Source organism: Lonchura striata, chromosome 15 (assembly GCF_046129695.1).
Source record: "Lonchura striata isolate bLonStr1 chromosome 15, bLonStr1.mat, whole genome shotgun sequence".
Classification (NCBI taxonomy): Eukaryota; Metazoa; Chordata; class Aves; order Passeriformes; family Estrildidae; genus Lonchura; species Lonchura striata.
The window spans coordinates 1,177,350-1,194,868 of NC_134617.1; the positions used below are offsets into that span (position 1 = coordinate 1,177,350).

Here is a 17,519-nt window from a genome sequence, read left to right on the forward strand (position 1 = left end):
TGGATGGGAACAGCGCAAACACCGTGAGATGTAATGATAATACAAGTGCAGTCTCTGGAAACATAGTTTTTGCAGAAAATTACTTAAATGCCTCCTTATAATTTTTCTTTTGTGACTCAGACATTGCTTGAAATGTCCAAGGCCAGATTGGATGGGACTTGGAGCACTCTGGGGTAGCAGAAGCTGTCCCTGCCCATGGCAGGGGTGGGATGGGCTTTAGGGTCCTTTCAACCCAAAGCTTTCTGGAATTCCATGTTCTAATTATTCCTGAATTACAGCAGAAGGTCCAAAGCTGGTTTTGATGAGCCCAGGTTGAAAATCCAAGGTGTCATAATTTAAGATTGTGTTAAAAGATAATTTGTTACCAACCACACTCCAAATAAAATTCAGCATTCAATTGCTTTATGTCCAGTAGGATTTACAGTACACTTGGCATATGATCATCACAGAATATTTTAATATAATATATTTTAATATAATAATATTGCATCTCACTGGGGCCCTCTGCTGCAGTTTGGATGAGTGCAGATACACTGTGTTTTCCAGGGCAGTGTTTGGCCACCAAGTGCTTTGTGGGCTGGTAGGAGAAAAGTCCTTTGAAGGATCCCTAAACAAATCCCAATTCCCTAAACAATAATAATAATAAAAAAAATCCCTAGAAGTTCCTGGGACATTCCACAGTCCCAGCAGTGGAGGGGGCAGTGGACAGTGGAGTTGTTCCCCTGGGCAGTGTGAAAGGCTCTGCCAAGGGACATTTTGGGATGAAAGCACAAGGCATTGGTGGATTCATCCTAAGACTGTTTAGGAATACTTTGAATTCCATGATGAAACACGCCAAAAGCAGCCGTGGCAATGCAGTGTGTCACAAACAGAGCGTCACCAAGGGCCCAGCGCTGCATTTCCAGGCTGCTCCTTGTTGCAGTGACACAGGACACACAGCCAGAGACACTCAGCAGGACTGGCAGGGGAACTCCTGCCCCAGAGCCACCGCCTGGCTCAGCTCCGGCAGCTGCAGGGGGCTGGGAATTGCCCCGGGAATTGCATCACGGTGCTAATGACGTGATATTAATGAACTGTTTGACCTCGGGCGTCCTTGTGATGCCTTCACTTTGAGCTTTCCTGTTTTCCAGACTCTGTACTGCATTTATCACTCTGAACTTCATGTAAAGTGTTATCAAATTCTCCTCACAGCTCAGGCACACAGAACAATCCTTCTCCAGCCCAGAACCAAGGACACTGCTGCAGCTTCAGCCCCAAAAAGTGCAAACAGCAGGAATGGAGGAGAGCAGCCTGGGAGGGTGGGACTGCATCACCTGGAGCTGGAATTGGACAATGAACCCCAACATGGAAATGGACCCAAACTCATAAAAGTGTCAAAACTCGTGAGCAGGAGCCCACCTGGGGTGGAGCCACGGGCGGGCTCTGGCACTGCCCAAGGTGTATCCTGTGAAGGCCTTTCCATAAATCCCTGCTTTATTCCCATGGCTCTGCCCAGCCTCACTTTACACTTCATTGCCATCCCAGTTCAGTCTCAGAATTCATTAATGCCAGCCAAATACAACCGTGAATCTGGACTTAAAATAATCCCTGGCTGCTCTCTGTCCCAGGCTCTTCCTCGGGCTGCTGAAATAGCCCTCACACGTCACCCGACCGAAGGTTCACTGGGCTATTCTGGGATATTCAAATAGGAAAGGGCTTTGTGATCCCCTCTGCTGAGGGATCTGCAGTCATGCTGCCCAAGCTCTGACATAAATCCCACCAGAGATAACCCAGCTCTCCGAAATCCCACCTGTGCTACCAACATCACCCAGGAGCCATTTCCACCAGCTCCCTTAGATCAGGAGTTCGCAGGGAAACAGATATTAAAATGATAAACTGCCTTTTCTTCTGGTTTCATGGCTTTCCATCAAACCTGAAAGAGAATTAGATATCATGGGTTTCCAAATTAAACCATCAGGGCTGGATGACTGTCCACGGAATAAACTGCAAAGTGTCCAAGACAGGGACAGGGACAGGAACTGGGATAGGGACAGGAACTGGGATAGGGACAGGTACAGAACAGAAACAGGGACAGGAATAGGAACAGGACAGCGACAGGGACACGAAAAGGGCCCAGGCCCACTGCAATGAGGCAGTGGGAGCGGCAGGGGCGGTAGAGAGTGCAGGCCTGCGGGTGCTGCCACTCTGGCCGCCGGAGGCCTCGTTCTCTATGGCCCTGGAGGCCTTGTTCTCTATGACCCAGGAGGCCTGGCTCTCTGTGACCCTGGAGGCCTGGCTCTCTGTGACCCTGGAGGACTGGCTCTCCATGGTCCTGGAGGACTGGCTCTCTGTGACCCTGGAGGCCTGGCTCTCTGTGACCCTGGAGGACTGGCTCTCTGTGGCCCTGGAGGCCTGGCTCTCTGTGGTCCTGGAGGACTGGCTCTCTGTGGCCCTGGAGGCCTGGCTCTCTGTGACCCTGGAGGCCTGGCTCTCCGTGGCCCTGGAGGCCTGGCTCTCCGTGGCCCTGGAGGCCTGGCTCTCTGTGGCCATGACCCTGGAGGCCTGGCTCTCTATGGCCATGACCCTGGAGGCCTGGCTCTCTATGGCCCTGGAGGCCTGGCTCTCTATGGCCATGACCCTGGAGGCCTGGCTCTCTATGGCCCTGGAGGCCTGGCTCTCTATGGCCATGACCCTGGAGGCCTGGCTCTCTATGACTCTGGAGGCCTGGCTCTCTGTGGCCCTGGAGGCCTGGCTCTCTATGACCCTGGAGGCCTGGCTCTCTATGACTCTGGAGGCCTGGCTCTCTGTGGCCCTGGAGGCCTGGCTCTCTATGACCCTGGAGGCCTGGCTCTCTATGACCCTGGAGGCCTGGCTCTCTGTGGCCCTGGAGGCCTGGCTCTCTGTGGCCCTGGAGGCCTGGCTCTCTGTGACCCAGGAGGACTGGCTCTCTGTGGCCATGACCCTGGAGGCCTGGCTCTCTATGGCCCTGGAGGCCTGGCTCTCTATGACCCAGGAGGAGTGGCTCTCTATGACCCCGGAGGCCTGGCTCTCTGTGGCCCTGGAGGCCTGGCTCTCTATGGCCATGACCCAGGAGGCCTGGCTCTCTATGACCCTGGAGGCCTGGCTCTCCGTGGCCCTGGAGGCCTGGCTCTCTGTGGCCCCGGAGGCCTGGCTCTCTATGACCCTGGAGGCCTGGCTCTCTGTGACCCTGGAGGCCTGGCTCTCTGTGACCCTGGAGGACTGGCTCTCTATGACCCTGGAGGCCTGGCTCTCTGTGGCCCTGGAGGCCTGGCTCTCTATGACCCCGGAGGCCTGGCTCTCTATGACCCCGGAGGCCTGGCTCTCTATGGCCCTGGAGGCCTGGCTCTCCGTGGCCCTGGAGGACTGGCTCTCTGTGACCCCGGAGGCCTGGCTCTCCGTGGCCCCGGCCGCCCCCGTCCCGCCGTTCCCCGGCGCAGCCTCACTTCCGGCGCGGGCGCTAAGATGGCGACGCCCATGCACCGGCTGATCGCGCGCAGACAGGCGTGAGTGGGACCGGGGGGACAGCGCGGGGCGGGGGTGCGGAGCGGCGGGCTCTGCTGCGGCCGCGCTGCCCGGCCTTTTCCCGCCGCTCCGCGGCCTCCGCTGTGTCCCGGGAGGGGCCGCAGCTCGACTGAGGGGAAACCGCTCCAAAACGCGGCTGGGGCGGAACGAGGGCGGCCTCGGGTGGCCGTGCAGGGCCGGGGCTTGGAATCGAGCGCCTTTCTGCTCCGGGCGTCCCGCGGGAGCGAGGTGCGGAGGTGCAGAGGCGCGGAGGATCAGGGCTGAGGGAGTTCTGGCCCGGCTGCTGCCGTGGGCAGCGCTGGGAGCGGGACCGGTGCTCGGGAGCAGCGCCCGGGGACATTTCCCCGCTCCTCAGCGCACACCCAGCCCTTCAAGCACGAAACAAGAACCTTCAGCTTCACGTTGTTAGCATGAATTCGCGCAGCTGTCAAAAAGGCCAAAAGCCAAGCGAGTGGCTCTTGCTCTCACGGGGGTGTTGCAATCGAGGAGTGAATACCCTCAGCACCGAGGGGCTCTGATTGCAGAGCCCTGGAATGAGGAAATTACATTTTTGCTTTTTCTGTCCCTATCCTGTCCCCGTTGCTATTATTTTTTTGCTATCCCGCTCCCGTGGGGTGCTGACATTGGTTTTTCAGCTCTTTGTTGGTTTGGGTGTGGTTTTTTTTGTTTTTGTTTTTTTTTTTTTTTCCCATTAAATTAATTTATTTCTCTTGTTTCAATTTTTGGGCTGTGGGCTTTTTGCCCAATCACAGTGTGCAGAATGTGGTCAATTTCTTTGTGATTTAGGAATAATTTCTTTCCTGTTTTCCAGCAGAAAGTAACTTGAGAGTTCAAAGTGCTCCTGGAACACTTTTTCTTTTGAGTTGCTGTTTTATTGGAGTTGAGGACCCTTGTTTAGCTTTGATGTCTTTATGCTTGCCGGGTGTGTGCTGAGCTCTCTGCTCCAGCCCTGGGGTCACTGATCCCTGCTCAGAGTTTCCCTCGGTTCTGTGCTCTTCATTAGTGCCAGACTCGTTAGTGCTGCTGTGCTGTTTGTGGGTCTGCAGTGCTGAGCAGGGCTGCTGTTCCCTGTGGATTTGCTTGGCTTTTTCGGTGCCTCACCTCTCACCCTTTGATGTCCGTGGAGCTGGGGCTGAGCGTTCTGCAGCTCCCAGTTTGGGGCTGGTGCTGTGGGCACAGCTTGGGGAGGGGCTGAGGGACAAGCAGGGTTGGGGTTTGTGCTGAGGAGGAGGAGGGAGAGCTGAGGCTGAAGCAAAGCAAAGCAAAGCCCCCTGAGCTGCTGGGCCCTGCCCATTCCCAGCTGTTCTGGGTCCTGCCCAAGGCCAGGTTCGTTGTGCTCCTCAGCCTGGCAGTTCAGTCAGATTTTTGTGCTCCTTTAGCTGAGCATTTCTGAGGCCTGAGGATGAATCCAAATGCTCTGCACTGAAAAAGGGATGAATGTTCAGCACCAGATTCCCTGCAGGAGCTGGCACAGAGAGTAGTGGCTGAAGCTGAGGGAGGAGCAGTTCACAGCCTGGCTGGGAGAGGGAAAATGCTCCCTGCTGCTCTGTCACTTCATCTCACACATGAGATGAAGCTTCTAGATCAGCCAGGCTGCAATTGCAGGGAGTTTAGATAGGTTGGCCTTGAAAAATTCATGTTTTGGTGCTTGGAACAAAAACTGAAGGTGGCAGGGAACTGAAGTGGCACAGCCCTGAGCTCAGGACTAATTTTGGCTGTGACCTTGGGCAGCTCCTGGTCTGGGTGAGTTCCCTTCTTTGTAAAGGAGGAGAGCAGCTGGGAGAGGAGGCAAAACAACTTTGCAGAGCTTCAGAAGAACAGCTTAAGAGCTCCAGCATGAACACAGGAGTGTTTTCCCTTCCATGACTGCTAAAAATGCCCTTGGGAACTGGAGTGGAGTGAAATGTCCCTTCTGCTGCAGGTGTTTGGGGGTGGGACAGCCAGGGAGGGAATGCCTGGAGTCACTCTGCACAGACTGAGCAGGAGTCTGGCTGTCCCAAAGATAAACCTTGTGCCAGGCTTTTCCAGCTCCTGGCTGGAGCTTATTTGGATTTCCTGGGAGCCTCTCAGAGAGTCCTGGGCTCTGAGAGTTGGGCAGTTTGGGACTTGGGACTGGAAATGAAGCTGCTGCTCTTTGTTCTAAGCCAGAATTTCAGTGTTTCTCTGAAGCCAGAACCACCTGCAGCTGTTGGATAGCAGCAAACTGGGCACTGAGATTGTTTTAATAAATGAAGATCTGTCTGCCTGAATTCTGTGTCTGCTTGGTGTTACTGCCCATGTCCTGATTCAAAAGAAAACCTGAAGCACCTGTGAAATTTGGTTTAATCATAACCTGATTAAATCTGCTTGATAAAAAACTTAAGTATTTTTTCACTGTGTAGAACAGACCTGGAATGAGTTACTTAAGCAATTGTGCATTTTTCTAGGGAGGCAAACAAGCAGCATGTGAGGTGTCAGAAGTGTTTAGAGTTTGGCCACTGGACATATGAATGTAAAGGGAAGAGAAAATACCTGCACAGGCCTTCAAGGACAGCTCAGCTGGCCAAAATCCTTAAGGAGAAAGAAAAGCAACTCCTGCTGCAGCAGAGGTAAGACTGGCAAGATGAAATGTCTAGTTTGTGATTGAAATAAAAAATGTTGTCCGAGACCATTTTCTGTGATCTTTTCCTCGAGACTGTGGAATGTGTCCTTGATTTAATGTTAGAGCTTATTTGTGTGCTGATTTGTGAAATATGTACACTCAGGTCCCAGAGAATTAAAATCAGCATTTTAATTTCATCAACACCTGCTCATATGAAATACCTTTAAAACTGTTTTGGCCTGTCTGAAACCAAAGCCATGCACTGAGCCAAAGTTAAATCAGTTGGAGGCTTTTTGGTTGTGAAGCAGTTTCCTGAATTCCTTGGTTGTTTGAGTTGTTTGTTGTTGAGTTGTGCTGTCCAGGCAGTGAAAGCTGCAGATTTATTTCTAGCAAGGCAGCAATTCTTGCCCCGTGTCCAGATGTGCAGCTCAGAGCTGCAGCTAAACCTGGCCCAGCCCTGCTGCTGCTGCTCCCTGGGAGCTGCAGGGCTCAGGCAGCTGAGTGAGAGTTGGGTTATCAGCTTCAACTCAAGCATAAAGTGAAAACAGCTCACTGAATTGCACAATTATTTCCTCTTGTGACAGCCCAGAAGGTGGAAGGAGCAGAGAAACCTAAACAGAGCTCTGCCTGTGGCACCTGATTTCCTTTCCCCTTTGCCCTGGGAGTACTTTGATGCTTCCCCCCAGGTTAATAATTGTTTTAACAAGCAAAACTAATGCAGCGCCTCAGTTCTCCATGCAATTCCATGTGTCAGGGTCCTTGCTGCCACTCCAGTTTTGTTTTGGGAGCTGCAGGGGGACAGGGTCACTCCCAGTGCCACTCCTTGCACCTGGAATTCCTGAGGCTTTGGCTCAGTCCCTCATCCCCGGCCGGATGGGAGGTGGGGACAGCATTCCCAGCTCTGCTCCTGCAGGTGGCACAGGGAGCTCAGGCAGGCAGGGCTCCTCAGCCTGCCCAGCAGCTCTGAGTCACAGCCGAAACCTTGCCTGCAGCAGGGACTCCTTAGCTTGGGAGGAGAGCGATGTAAAGTGATTGATTTGGAAATGACTCCTGATCCACAGAGTAATTGGGATGCAATTGGAGTCACCCAGTGTTGTAGACAGATCAGCAGTGCTTGGACTCTGACACTTGGCTCCATTTGGAGGCCGAGCCTCTTCAGAGAGTCAAGTTTTTTAGGCTAAGTTTGAGTTTAAGGCTCAGATTATTTCCTTGTTGCTTTTCTGCCCCTTTTCTGGTGGATTCTGCAGGTTACCACTGGAGGATGGTGAATTGAGGATGAAATCCCTTGTCCTGTCCTTGGGTTTGAATCTGAGTGTGGGATCACTTTGTGTGGGAGTTACAGGACTGGCCAGTCTGGCACAGAAGGAGCTTTGGGGCTCTAACAGTGAGAGGCACGTGCTGAGGAAAATCCTCTTGTGAAAGGAAGCCTGAGTAACCCCAGGTGGGAGCAGTGCTTCATCTGGGCCATGGGGCTGCATTCCCTGGGGTTCTGTCATCAGCAGCTCCTCAGCTGTGCCAGGAGGGATCCTGGTCCTCAGCTGCCAGGGCTACACTTCCAAGGGTGAAGCTTTTTTCTTTGTGGAAAATCTACTTCCTGGGTCACACTTGTGCTTTTTGTGTCACTTGCTTTGGGAGGTTCTCCTTGCTTTTGGAGAAGTTGGGTCTCCCACAGGTCTGCCACACAGGAATCATTAACCAGCAGGCAAACCCAGCCTAAAAAGGTCAATATTTACTTCTGACAAACTCATCCAGGCTTTTCCAGCATGAACTCCTTTCCCAGTTGTTCCAGGCTCCCCGTGCTTGCCTCGTGCTGGCCCCACAATTCTGATTGAGCCTAGAGCAGGGCAGGGAGCTGAGGGAATGCTCATTCCTGGAGATGCTGGAGCTCTGAGCCCAGCCCTGAGCTGGGGTTTTGGCTCAGATTATGGAGGGAGTGTCCAGAGCAGGTCTGGCCTGAGACTAGGAGCTCCTGGAGTAAGTCTTGAGTAACCCACATCTCACACATAGGAGGGAGGCACTCCCTGAGCTAGGTCCTGTCCCCTCAAAGGTTTGGGGTTGAATTCTGTTCTCACAGGGACTCCTCTTACCTGGGAACCCCCTGGTTCCCTGCAGAGGGTCTGAGGCCTTAGGAATGTAAATATGGTTGGGAAAGTTGGAATCTGAATATCAGTGACTTCCCCTTGCCCACAGGGGAGAGTGGAGAACTCTTGTGCTGGTAATGTTGTCATACCTTGTGTCTGAAAATAAAAACATGGAGAAATCTCACTTTTCTGGTGACACACAAAGAACCTTCCTCTGTGGCACCACTAAAACTGTGTGAGGGGATGAACACTTGGGAATCTGACAGACACACAGCTGGAAAGCATCAATATAAATGGACTTTTCTGTTTCTATTGGCACTTGAAAGAAATGTGAAAGCTACAGGCTAAGTCAAGCTTTTACCCTTGTTTTCAATCAATTCACTTATTGCTAAATATAGTTTCACACAACTTATTTGTATCCTTTCCTCCTGTGCTTTTCACATTCCAGCTGCTGCTGTCCATACAAAATGAGACAAAGGGGAGAGCAGAGCATAAATAGCACAGAAAATTAGAGGTGAATTGCTGGGTTTTCCTCCCCTGGCTCATAGATGGGTTTTCTCAGCTTTGCACAGGACTGAGCTGCCCAGTGCCCTTTGAATATTAAACTTAGCCTCAGTCTGCTGCTATTTATTTAATTTTCCTGTTGCATTAATCAAAGCCATTATTTTTTCCCCCTTAATTAGTGCTGGAGAAAGTGCTGCAGAAAAGAAAACCAAGAAGAAAAGGTATGTGGGGACTGGTGGGGACAGGTCCTGCACTGGCTGTTCCAGCACGACTTTGGAAGGGGGGGTGGCAAAAGTAGCTTTGTACAGAAGTTTTGGTTTTACTGCTTTGAGGCTGTTACAGCTTTTGTCTGACAGGCATCTGGAGAATTTCTACTCCTCCCTGTCCAAAATCTCTCAAAGTTTTATTCTCTTTTTCTCCCTGCTGATTTTCCTCCCCCTGCATGATCTTGCTGTAGGAATAAAAGTCTTCCCATTTCTGCCTCAGAGTCCATCAGGAGTCTCTGAAACAAGACTGGCACAGGGGTTTCTGGTCTCTCATTGCTCCACCTGCCCATCCTGCTCTGTCTTCTACTCTCTTCATTCCCTTTGCCAATTCTCTCTCTCTCTCAAGTTTTGTCTAAAGGATTAAATAAAACATCTTAAAAAACCCAACCCCAAAACCAAACAAACCCCCCTGATGTCAAACTAAAGCAAAAGCCAGAAAATGACCCTGGCCCTCTCCTGGCTCTGTTTGGAGCCAGGAACTCTTTTGACATTGTTTGTACTTTACCTTGCATTAATGTTTACTTGGGAATTTGCTTTCTTAGCAGATGGAAAGGAGGAACAGCCAGAACTGTGGCTGTAACACTCCTGGAATGGGGGTTTTACACCAGGGAATGTTTGTGCAGTAACAGCCCAGTATCTCTTCCCCTTTAGTGTCACTTGTGTGTCCCTCAGTTTGATCTAACCCAGTTTTCAGGAGGTGTTTAAAGGCCAGGCCTTTGCTGTGTGTGGCAGGCAGTAAATAAGGCAGAGCAGATATTTAAAGTGTTTTTATCCCAGGCTGCTCGGCGGAATGTGCTTTATTGGAATGGGCTGTCTCAGTGTGTTCTAGCAAAGGCTGCTTTCCCAGAAGTGCCAATTTATTGCTGGGCTGGTGAGATCATGAATTAACTGGTTTTGAGCTGGGCAGCTCAGGCCTCTTCCTGCCTCAGCTTCCTCTGACCCTGCAGCCTTTGCTGGCATAATTATTTACAGAGTATTTGAGCTCCAAACCAGTGCAAAAATGGACAGAGCAAAAGGGTTCATGGGGAGGGGGTGGTTTGGACACTTTTTCCATGAAGTTGTAAAACTCTTGTAAATTAGAGTTATTCTCCTTCTTCTATGCAAGCCCAGAACAATCCATCAATATAAATTCCTTTCCCGTCAGTTTGCTATTTAGATTTTTATTACAACATGGGAAGAATGAAATGTGGAGAATCCGGCATATTTATAAGTTCCAGATTTAAAATAAAGCTGTAAAAGTTTGGGTTCTGGCAGGAGGAGCAGGAACCTTTTCCAGAAAGTGTGTTTGTTTTGATATAAACACTAATAATGGAGCTCAGGCCCAACCAGAAAAACAGGCTGAGGTAGAGCAGCTGCTGCAGAGCCCTGTGACCTCAGTGACAGAGCCAATTCCAGGTGCTGCTTGGCTTCAGTGTCCCACCTGGAATGCCTGAATTCCCTGCCCCTTTCCCTGCCCCCTTCCCTGCCCTCCTCAGGTCCCAGCTGTGGCTGTGCCCACAGTTGTGGGTTGGGTATCAGAGCAGAGCAGGGTGCCAGCCTGGGCGTGCCAGCCTGGGCTCCAACAGCACTTGGCCCACACAGGGGCACAGAACCAGAGATGAACTCTTGGAAACGTGTCCTGAGGAGGATGAATGATACCTACTTTAAAAATTCTGTGCTTTCCCAGAGGTGTGATAAGCCCCACAATCTTAGATTAGCAGCCTCCAGGCTGTTTATTGTCCCACTCCTAAATTGTATTTTGAGTTTTACCTGTCCCATCTCCATCCTCCTGCTGTCAGTGCCAGCAGCCACGTGTTGCCTTCCCTGAGAACAAGCTCCTGCCTGTTCCCTCTGGGAAAGGCTGCTTTAATGTAGTATCCTGATGTTTCTGGGAGTGAGTTTTGGAATAAACCTAAACACTGGATGTCCATGGATTGCTGCTATGCATTCTGTGAAAGGTGATCAGGAAAAGCAAGTTCAGAGTTACTCAGGGGATCCTCTCATTCCTGCCCATCTCATGGAACTGCTCAGACTGAAACTACTACTCCCATATTTTTTATTTTCCTCATCTTAGTGCTGTTTTTTTCTCCAGAAAAGTCAGTGTTTAAGCAGCCCTTATGGATTTATCAGTAATGAACAGTTGTTGTGTCTGCACATGGAGACAGCAGATTACAGATGTATTGTAAAAACTTCAGTGCTTTGTGGCTGAATCCACACCCACGTTTGTCAGCTAACAGGGCTGATATGATGAAAAAACCTCACACTCTTCAATAACCTTAACACAGGCACTTCCTGAGCTGTTACATTGAACCAAACCCTCTGATAAAAAATACTGCATTAATTTTCTAATGGGAACAAGAGTCTGCATTATCATAATTTACATTTTTGGATGCTCTTTGATTGACTTTGGTGGGAAGGGAGGTGAATCAGTGTCTTGTACTTCAGGGAAAGACCTCTGAGAGAATTGAATTGTACTTTCTTAGAATTTGTATCACCCCCCTAAATCAGAGACATTGATCTTGAGAACAGTGGCCCCAGGAAGGGCTGAACATGAAAAACTAATGCAGAGCATACAGAAATCCTCTCTGCTGTGTTCATCATTCTGTCTTAATCTTGGATTGCTTCCACCCTTCTCCACCTGGAAAACATCCTGTAGTGACAGGTACTTTGGGTTCTTTTGCCAGGAGTAATCTAAGAACAGTTTTTTACTGGGAACAGCTCTGACCTTGGTGAAATCACTGCTGAAACCTCCCCTGGCTGTTGCAGTGGCAGAATTTCCCTGCTGCAGAGGTGAGGCAGGGGCTGAGCCTGGCGAGTTGAGGGCAGCCAGGCCAGCCAAGCCCCTGCTCAGGGCGAGGAAGGAGATCCTGGCCAGCTTTCCCTCCCTGCTGTCCTGCTGGGTTCTGGCGTGTCCTGGGGCCACTCTGCCATGGCTCAAACGGCCAAAATCCACTCATCCAGGAGGGGAGAAGGGAGGGAGGGCACAGGGATTCATCTTAGGTGGTGAGGCCTGGAAATTTTGCTGATGAGGTGTGGGAATTTTCAAGGCAGATAATTGATCTTTGGATGATGGTGACAGAGCAGAGGGAGCTCTGAGGGTGTTGGGCTCTGGCAGGGCTGTGCTCAGCTCTTTGTTCTCTCTCAGGTCCAAGAGTGTGACCAGCTCCAGCAGCAGCAGCAGTGACAGCTCAGCCAGCGACTCCTCCTCTGACAGCGAGGACTCCTCTACCTCCTCCTCCTCCTCGTCCTCCTCCTCAGACAGTGACAGTGAGGACAGCAGCTCCTCCTCCTCCTCCCCCTCCTCCAGCAGCTCCTCCTCTGACTTCGAGTCGGATTCCAGCTCCTCCAGCAGCAGCAGCAGCAGCAGCAGCACAGACAGCAGCTCTGAGGACGAGCCCCCGAAGAAGAAGAAGAAGAAATAGCTGGGGAGGTGCAGGACTGGTGTGGAGCAAGGGACACTGCCCTGCCAGGGGCTGGAGCACACGGCTGCCAAATGCTCCATTTCAGCTTTTCTACTGCTCACATTTCTAAGTGTTCTGCATAGTTGTTCATAGGACATGGAAGGTATTAAATGGCACGTGAGACTTACTGAGAGAGTATTTTTGTGGTTTATCCTTTTATGGAAGATTATACTTTTTTAGTTCCTGAAAAAAAAAAAAAATCTATCATCAGATTTGTTTATATGAGCTAAAGTCCAGTAACCTGGATGTTTACATGCTGGAAAGCAAAAGCTTTTTGTTGTAGATTATGCTGTGCATCATGTGCTGTTCCTCTGTTAATGACAGTTTCACTTCCATTGAGAAAAATCCTCTAAACTGTTAAAAGCAGAAGTTTTTCAGTGCTGCTGTGGAGCTCTGGCATTGTTGAACCTGAATGCACAACGTGTCCCACGCAGAGCCTCCCATCTGGCTGTGACAGACGGGTTCTGTGATGCTGAGCTTGTGTTCCAGTGGCTTCTCCTGATGCTTCCAGCTCGAGTCTTAACTGCAGCAGCCAGCTGAGCTGTGTTGATTTGTCCCTGAGCAGTGTCGTGTTGTCCTGCCCACAGGGCTCTTCCCTCCCCCTGTCCTTGGCTGCTTGTTGGAGGTGTTTGCTGAGACACAGGGTTGGTGTTGGAGAGCAGCAGCTCAGTGAACCGGGGCTGCTGCTGCTTTAGGAGTTTCATCTTTGTGCCTTTTTTTTTGTAAATTCAGTGTACCCCAGCGAGACAAGGGCTGGAGTGGGTGTTCTGCAGAACTCCATCAGAATATTCCCATCCCTAATAGGGTCAGCAAAAGCAGAGAAAAAATAACAAACAGAACTGGGCACTGTCTCCACTGGATGCTCAGTAAAGAAGAGACTCCTTGAAGTAAAGGTCTCAGAGGAAAGCATTTCCCAAGGAATGTGTGAAATGCAGGATTGCCAAGTGAGTGCAAACCCCACAAACCCAACAAAAGCAGATCCCAGCATGCTGCAGAACAGGGATTGCTGGATGCAGAGTGGGAATTATTTGGTTTTCTGGTGGATTGAAGCAGTTGCTGTTAGTATTTTATTTGGTGATGCTGAATTTCTAACTGTTGGAGTGCCCTTTTGGGGAGGGGGCATCACTTGTGGAAGAATTCTCAAGTTATCTTGGTTTAGGTTAAATACAGTAACTAAACTATTTTTTATATTTTTATGAAAAGAGTAGTGTGTAGACTTACTTTGGAATAAACTGTATTTATTTAAATGCTTGAAAATACCCATGTTGTGTGTCTGTTTTGTGACCACTCCTGTGTTTTACAGACCATGCTGCAGGCTGTAAATAAAACTACCAGAAAGGTGTTCAAGTCTTGTGGAGTGAATGTGCCATTTAATGGGAAAGTGGAAAAATTATTAAACACTAGTTGCCAAGTTGAGGCTTACTGCAAATATCTAAAATATTTGTGGTGTTTGTGTGCAGGTTTCAGCTGGAGCTGCCCTGGCATTCCCTCGCAGAGGGGCAGAGTTGCTCCCCAGGAAGTTCTCCAGCCAGAGGTCCCTCTGTATCCAGAGTTTTAAAAAAAGAAACAAAAAAAAAGTTTAGTTTCAAATACAATGTTTGTATTGGTTTTTTGATTTTGTTTTTAACCTTCTTGCCTTTTCTGGTTACTTTGTCTCTATGTGTTGTTATTTTCTAGGGGCAGGGTTGCTCCCCAGGAAGTTCTCCAGCCGGAAGTCCCTCTGTATCCAAGTTTAAAAGAAAAAAAAAAAAGTTTAGTTTCAAATACAATAATGTATTGGCTTTTTTTTTTTTTTAACCTTCTTGTCTTTTCGGGTTACTTTGTCTCTAGGTGTTGTTATTTTCTAGGGGCAGGGTTGCTCCTCAGGAAGTTCTCCAGTCAGAAGTCCCTCTGTATCCAGAGTTTTAAAAAAGAACAAAAAAGTTTAGTTTCAAATACAATGTTTGTATTGGCTTTTTTTTTTAACCTTCTTGCCTTTTCGGGTTACTTTGTCTCTAGGTGTTCTTGCCCTCCTGCGTCTGCCGCTGCCTCAGTTCTGCTCTGCTGGCGGATCAGGGATTTTCCAAAACCCTGTTAACAAGGAGTGGTTCCAGGGTTTGCCCTGTTCCATCCCTCCCTCTCCAAAGCTGCCACTGCTCACCTCGGGGGAGCAGCTGGTGCAGCCTGGCAGGAAAAGAGCCTCGGGAAAAAAAGCCTTCACCTGCCAAGGAGAAAGGGAGGGAGAGCAGGACAGGGGGACAGAGCCCCACTGCTGCGTGCAGGGCTGGATTAGCCCGACCTGCTGCGCTCTGGGTGCCCGGTGGGAGGGCACGGCTCAGTCTGTGCCTCAGGCTTTGCTTTGTTTGCCTGGGGAGGAGTTCTTCAAAAACCGGAGCTTCCCCAGCCAATGGATTTGCCTTGTGAGATTCTGTTTGTCCCACGGTGCCCTGAGCAGCCCCCGGGACAATGGCTCCTGTCGGAGCTGGGGCTGCACAGCCTCCTTTGTTCACCGGGCTGCAAACCTTGGCCCCACAACAGCGGAGAATCCCAGGGAACCAGGCTTGGGATGGACCTGAAATGGACCTTAAATCCCAATTAATTCCGTGGCTCACCCGTGCCGTGGCAGGGACACTCCCACTGTCCCGGGTGCTCCCAGCCCCGTCCAGCCTGGCCTGGGCACTGCCGGGGCTGGAGCAGCCGCGGGGTCTCGGGGTGGGCTCTGCCAGGCCTGCCCACCCTGCCGGGAACGATTCCTGCCCGGCATCCCGCCGTTCCCCGGGTCTGCGCCTCCGGGCCCTGGAATCCTCCCCTCTCCATCTGCACTGGGAGGGCACGGTTGGGTCACCCCGGAGCTTCTCCTGTCCCGGGCTGTCTCGGGCTGTCCCGGGCTGTCCCGGGCTGTCCCGAGCTCTCCCGGGCTGTCTCGGGCTGTCCCGGGCTGTCCCGGGCTCTCCCGGGCTGTCTCGGGCTGTCCCGAGCTCTCCCGGGCTGTCCCGAGCTCTCCCGGGCTGTCCTGGGCTGTCCCGAGCTCTCCCGGGCTGTCCCGGGCTGTCCCGGTCCCTCCCATTCCAGCCGCCGCCGCCAGGGGGCGCCTCGGCCGCGGGGGCGCTCCCCGCGCGCCGCCCCACGTGACTCTCCCGCCGCCGCGCGCGGGGAGGCGGGGCCGGGCCCTCGCCACGCCCCCTGCGCGCGCGCGGGCGCGCTCCGCCGGGGCGGGGTCACGTGGGGGTCCCCCCCCCTCATCCCGCGTCACGTGATCGGGGCGGCGGCGGCGCGCGGGGGCCGCCGGGAAGCGCCAGGCGGGACCGGGCCGGGATCGGGATCGGCACCGGGACCGGGCCCAGCGCAGCCCCGGCCAGCCCTGCCAGCCGCCAGCCCGCCGCCGGCCCGCCATGGACCGCCGGGACCCCCACGGAGCGGCCGCCCGCTTGTGAGCCGCCCCCCTCCCTTCCCCCCCACGGGCCGGGCCCGCCCCGCGCCCCCCGGCGCTCCGTGACTCGCCGGCGGCTCCTCGGGCCTCATCGTTCGCCGGCGGCGGCAGCCGGGAGATGGTCCGGGCCTAGCGGAGCGGCCAGCGCAGGTGAGCGCGGCCGGGCCGGGCCTCCCGCCGGCAGCGGGGCCGCCCCGGGCGCCCCCGGGACATCCCGGCCGGGCCCCGCGGCGGAACCGGCGGGCCCGGGCCGGGCCCGGCCGCTGCGGGCGCTTCTCCCGCCGGGGAGCGCGGGTTTGCCCGCGGTGATGCCGTGCGGAGGGCGGGGGTCCCTCCCGGGAGGCGCGGCCGGGGCATTCCCGGTACCGGCGCTCGGGGCCGCCGGGCCCGCCCCGGTGATGGTTGAATCCCGTTCCGGTAATTGACGTCAGGGCTTTGTTCCTTCCCCTCTCCGCGGCCGCTCCGGGCCCGGCCGGTGCCGCTCGGGGGAGCGGCCTGGGCAGCGGCTGCCGGAGCTCGGGGGGCAGAGCCGGGACAAGCCGGGACACCGGAGCCGGGACAAGCCGGGACACCGGAGCCGGCGGGGGCTGTTGTGTAAAGCCGCCTCCCGGTGGGATGGCGCTGGGCTCCGGAGAAGAGCGGTCGCTCAGCGTTCCTGCGCTCCGCGCTGACTTTTCCCCGTTTTTTCCCTTTTCCGATGACCGAAACAAAGCGAGGAAGCGTTGAGGTGTGTAGCCCAGCATCGCTGCGTTCAGCGCTGTGCCTGTGGCTCTCCTCTGGACACGAGCAAGCGTTCCAGTGAATTTTGGGGCAGAGCTGAGTGCCCAAACCTCACTCACAGCCCGGGCAGGTGCTGCACGATGGAAAAGGAGCCTGAAAAGGGGCGGGTGTGGGGCCTGCTGTGCCCCCAGCTCATCTCTCCCCTTACTACAGCCTAGTCTGATCGTTTTCTCAGGAATATTAGTGCTTTTAAACACCCCCGTGTTTCCAGCGGTGGCAGCCAGGCCCCCCTGCCCCTGTGGCACTGAGCAGGCCCTGCCTCAGTGTCCCTGAGCTGGTTGTGCTCTGCTCTCAGTGTTTATTTGTCACCTGGGCTCCTTTCCAGCTGCTGATCTCTCAGGTGTGTTTCTAGCTCCTGGCGTTCCTTTAAAAGTACTGAATTCTTCTCTCAGGTCCCTGGCACATGGGGATTTGCAGCCTGGGGGGTTATTGCAAAACAGGGTCTAGTGAAGTGCTTTGCAGGAGAGCTTGTGCTGAACCTGATTGGTGCTTCATGGCTCCTCCAGTGAGGAAAATGTGATTAAACTCCCGGCCTGGAGGTGTGGGACAGTCCCTGTGTCATCCTGGAGTTACTCAGTGGCTGAACTGGGGCAAGTCAGGAGCAAAAGGGAAAATTTCTCTTTTGGCATTATTAATATCTTGGATTTATTAGTGTCTCAAAGTCGATTTTTGGCACTTGCTGCCTCCTGCACAGTGTGTTTGCAGCTCTGTGTGAGAGCAGACTCTCCTGTGTTCAGGACTGAGACAATCCTGGAATATTCTGAGCTGGAAGGGATCATCTAGCCCAGCTCAGCCCCAAAATCCCACTCTGGGCTTCCCTGGGAGCAGTGTCCCATTCATTCCTTGGGGAGCCTGGGCAGTGCCAGCACCCTCTGGGCAAGAACCTTTCCCAAAATCCACCCTGAGCTGCCCTGGCCCAGCTCCAGCCCTTCCCTG

General features: G+C 52.9%; 2 protein-coding genes across 2 annotated transcripts in view; both read left to right on the top strand.

The window, feature by feature from the left end:
• The first annotated feature begins 3,443 nt into the window (after positions 1-3,443).
• On the top strand, positions 3,444-13,744 carry ZCCHC10 (zinc finger CCHC-type containing 10). The gene is made up of 4 exons (XM_021541254.3): positions 3,444-3,503; positions 5,949-6,110; positions 8,868-8,909; positions 12,079-13,744. Exons 1-4 carry the CDS (start codon positions 3,463-3,465, stop codon positions 12,353-12,355), a joined length of 522 nt encoding a protein of 173 aa, XP_021396929.1. The 5' UTR covers positions 3,444-3,462; the 3' UTR covers positions 12,356-13,744.
• A 2,095-nt stretch (positions 13,745-15,839) lies between these two features.
• The window catches only part of AFF4 (ALF transcription elongation factor 4), a 46,537-nt gene continuing 44,857 nt past the window's right edge, over positions 15,840-17,519 (top strand). Inside the window, exon 1 of the mRNA XM_021541265.3 lies at positions 15,840-15,953. The gene's annotated coding sequence lies outside the window, so the exon portion shown is untranslated. The remainder of the gene's footprint in view (positions 15,954-17,519) is intronic.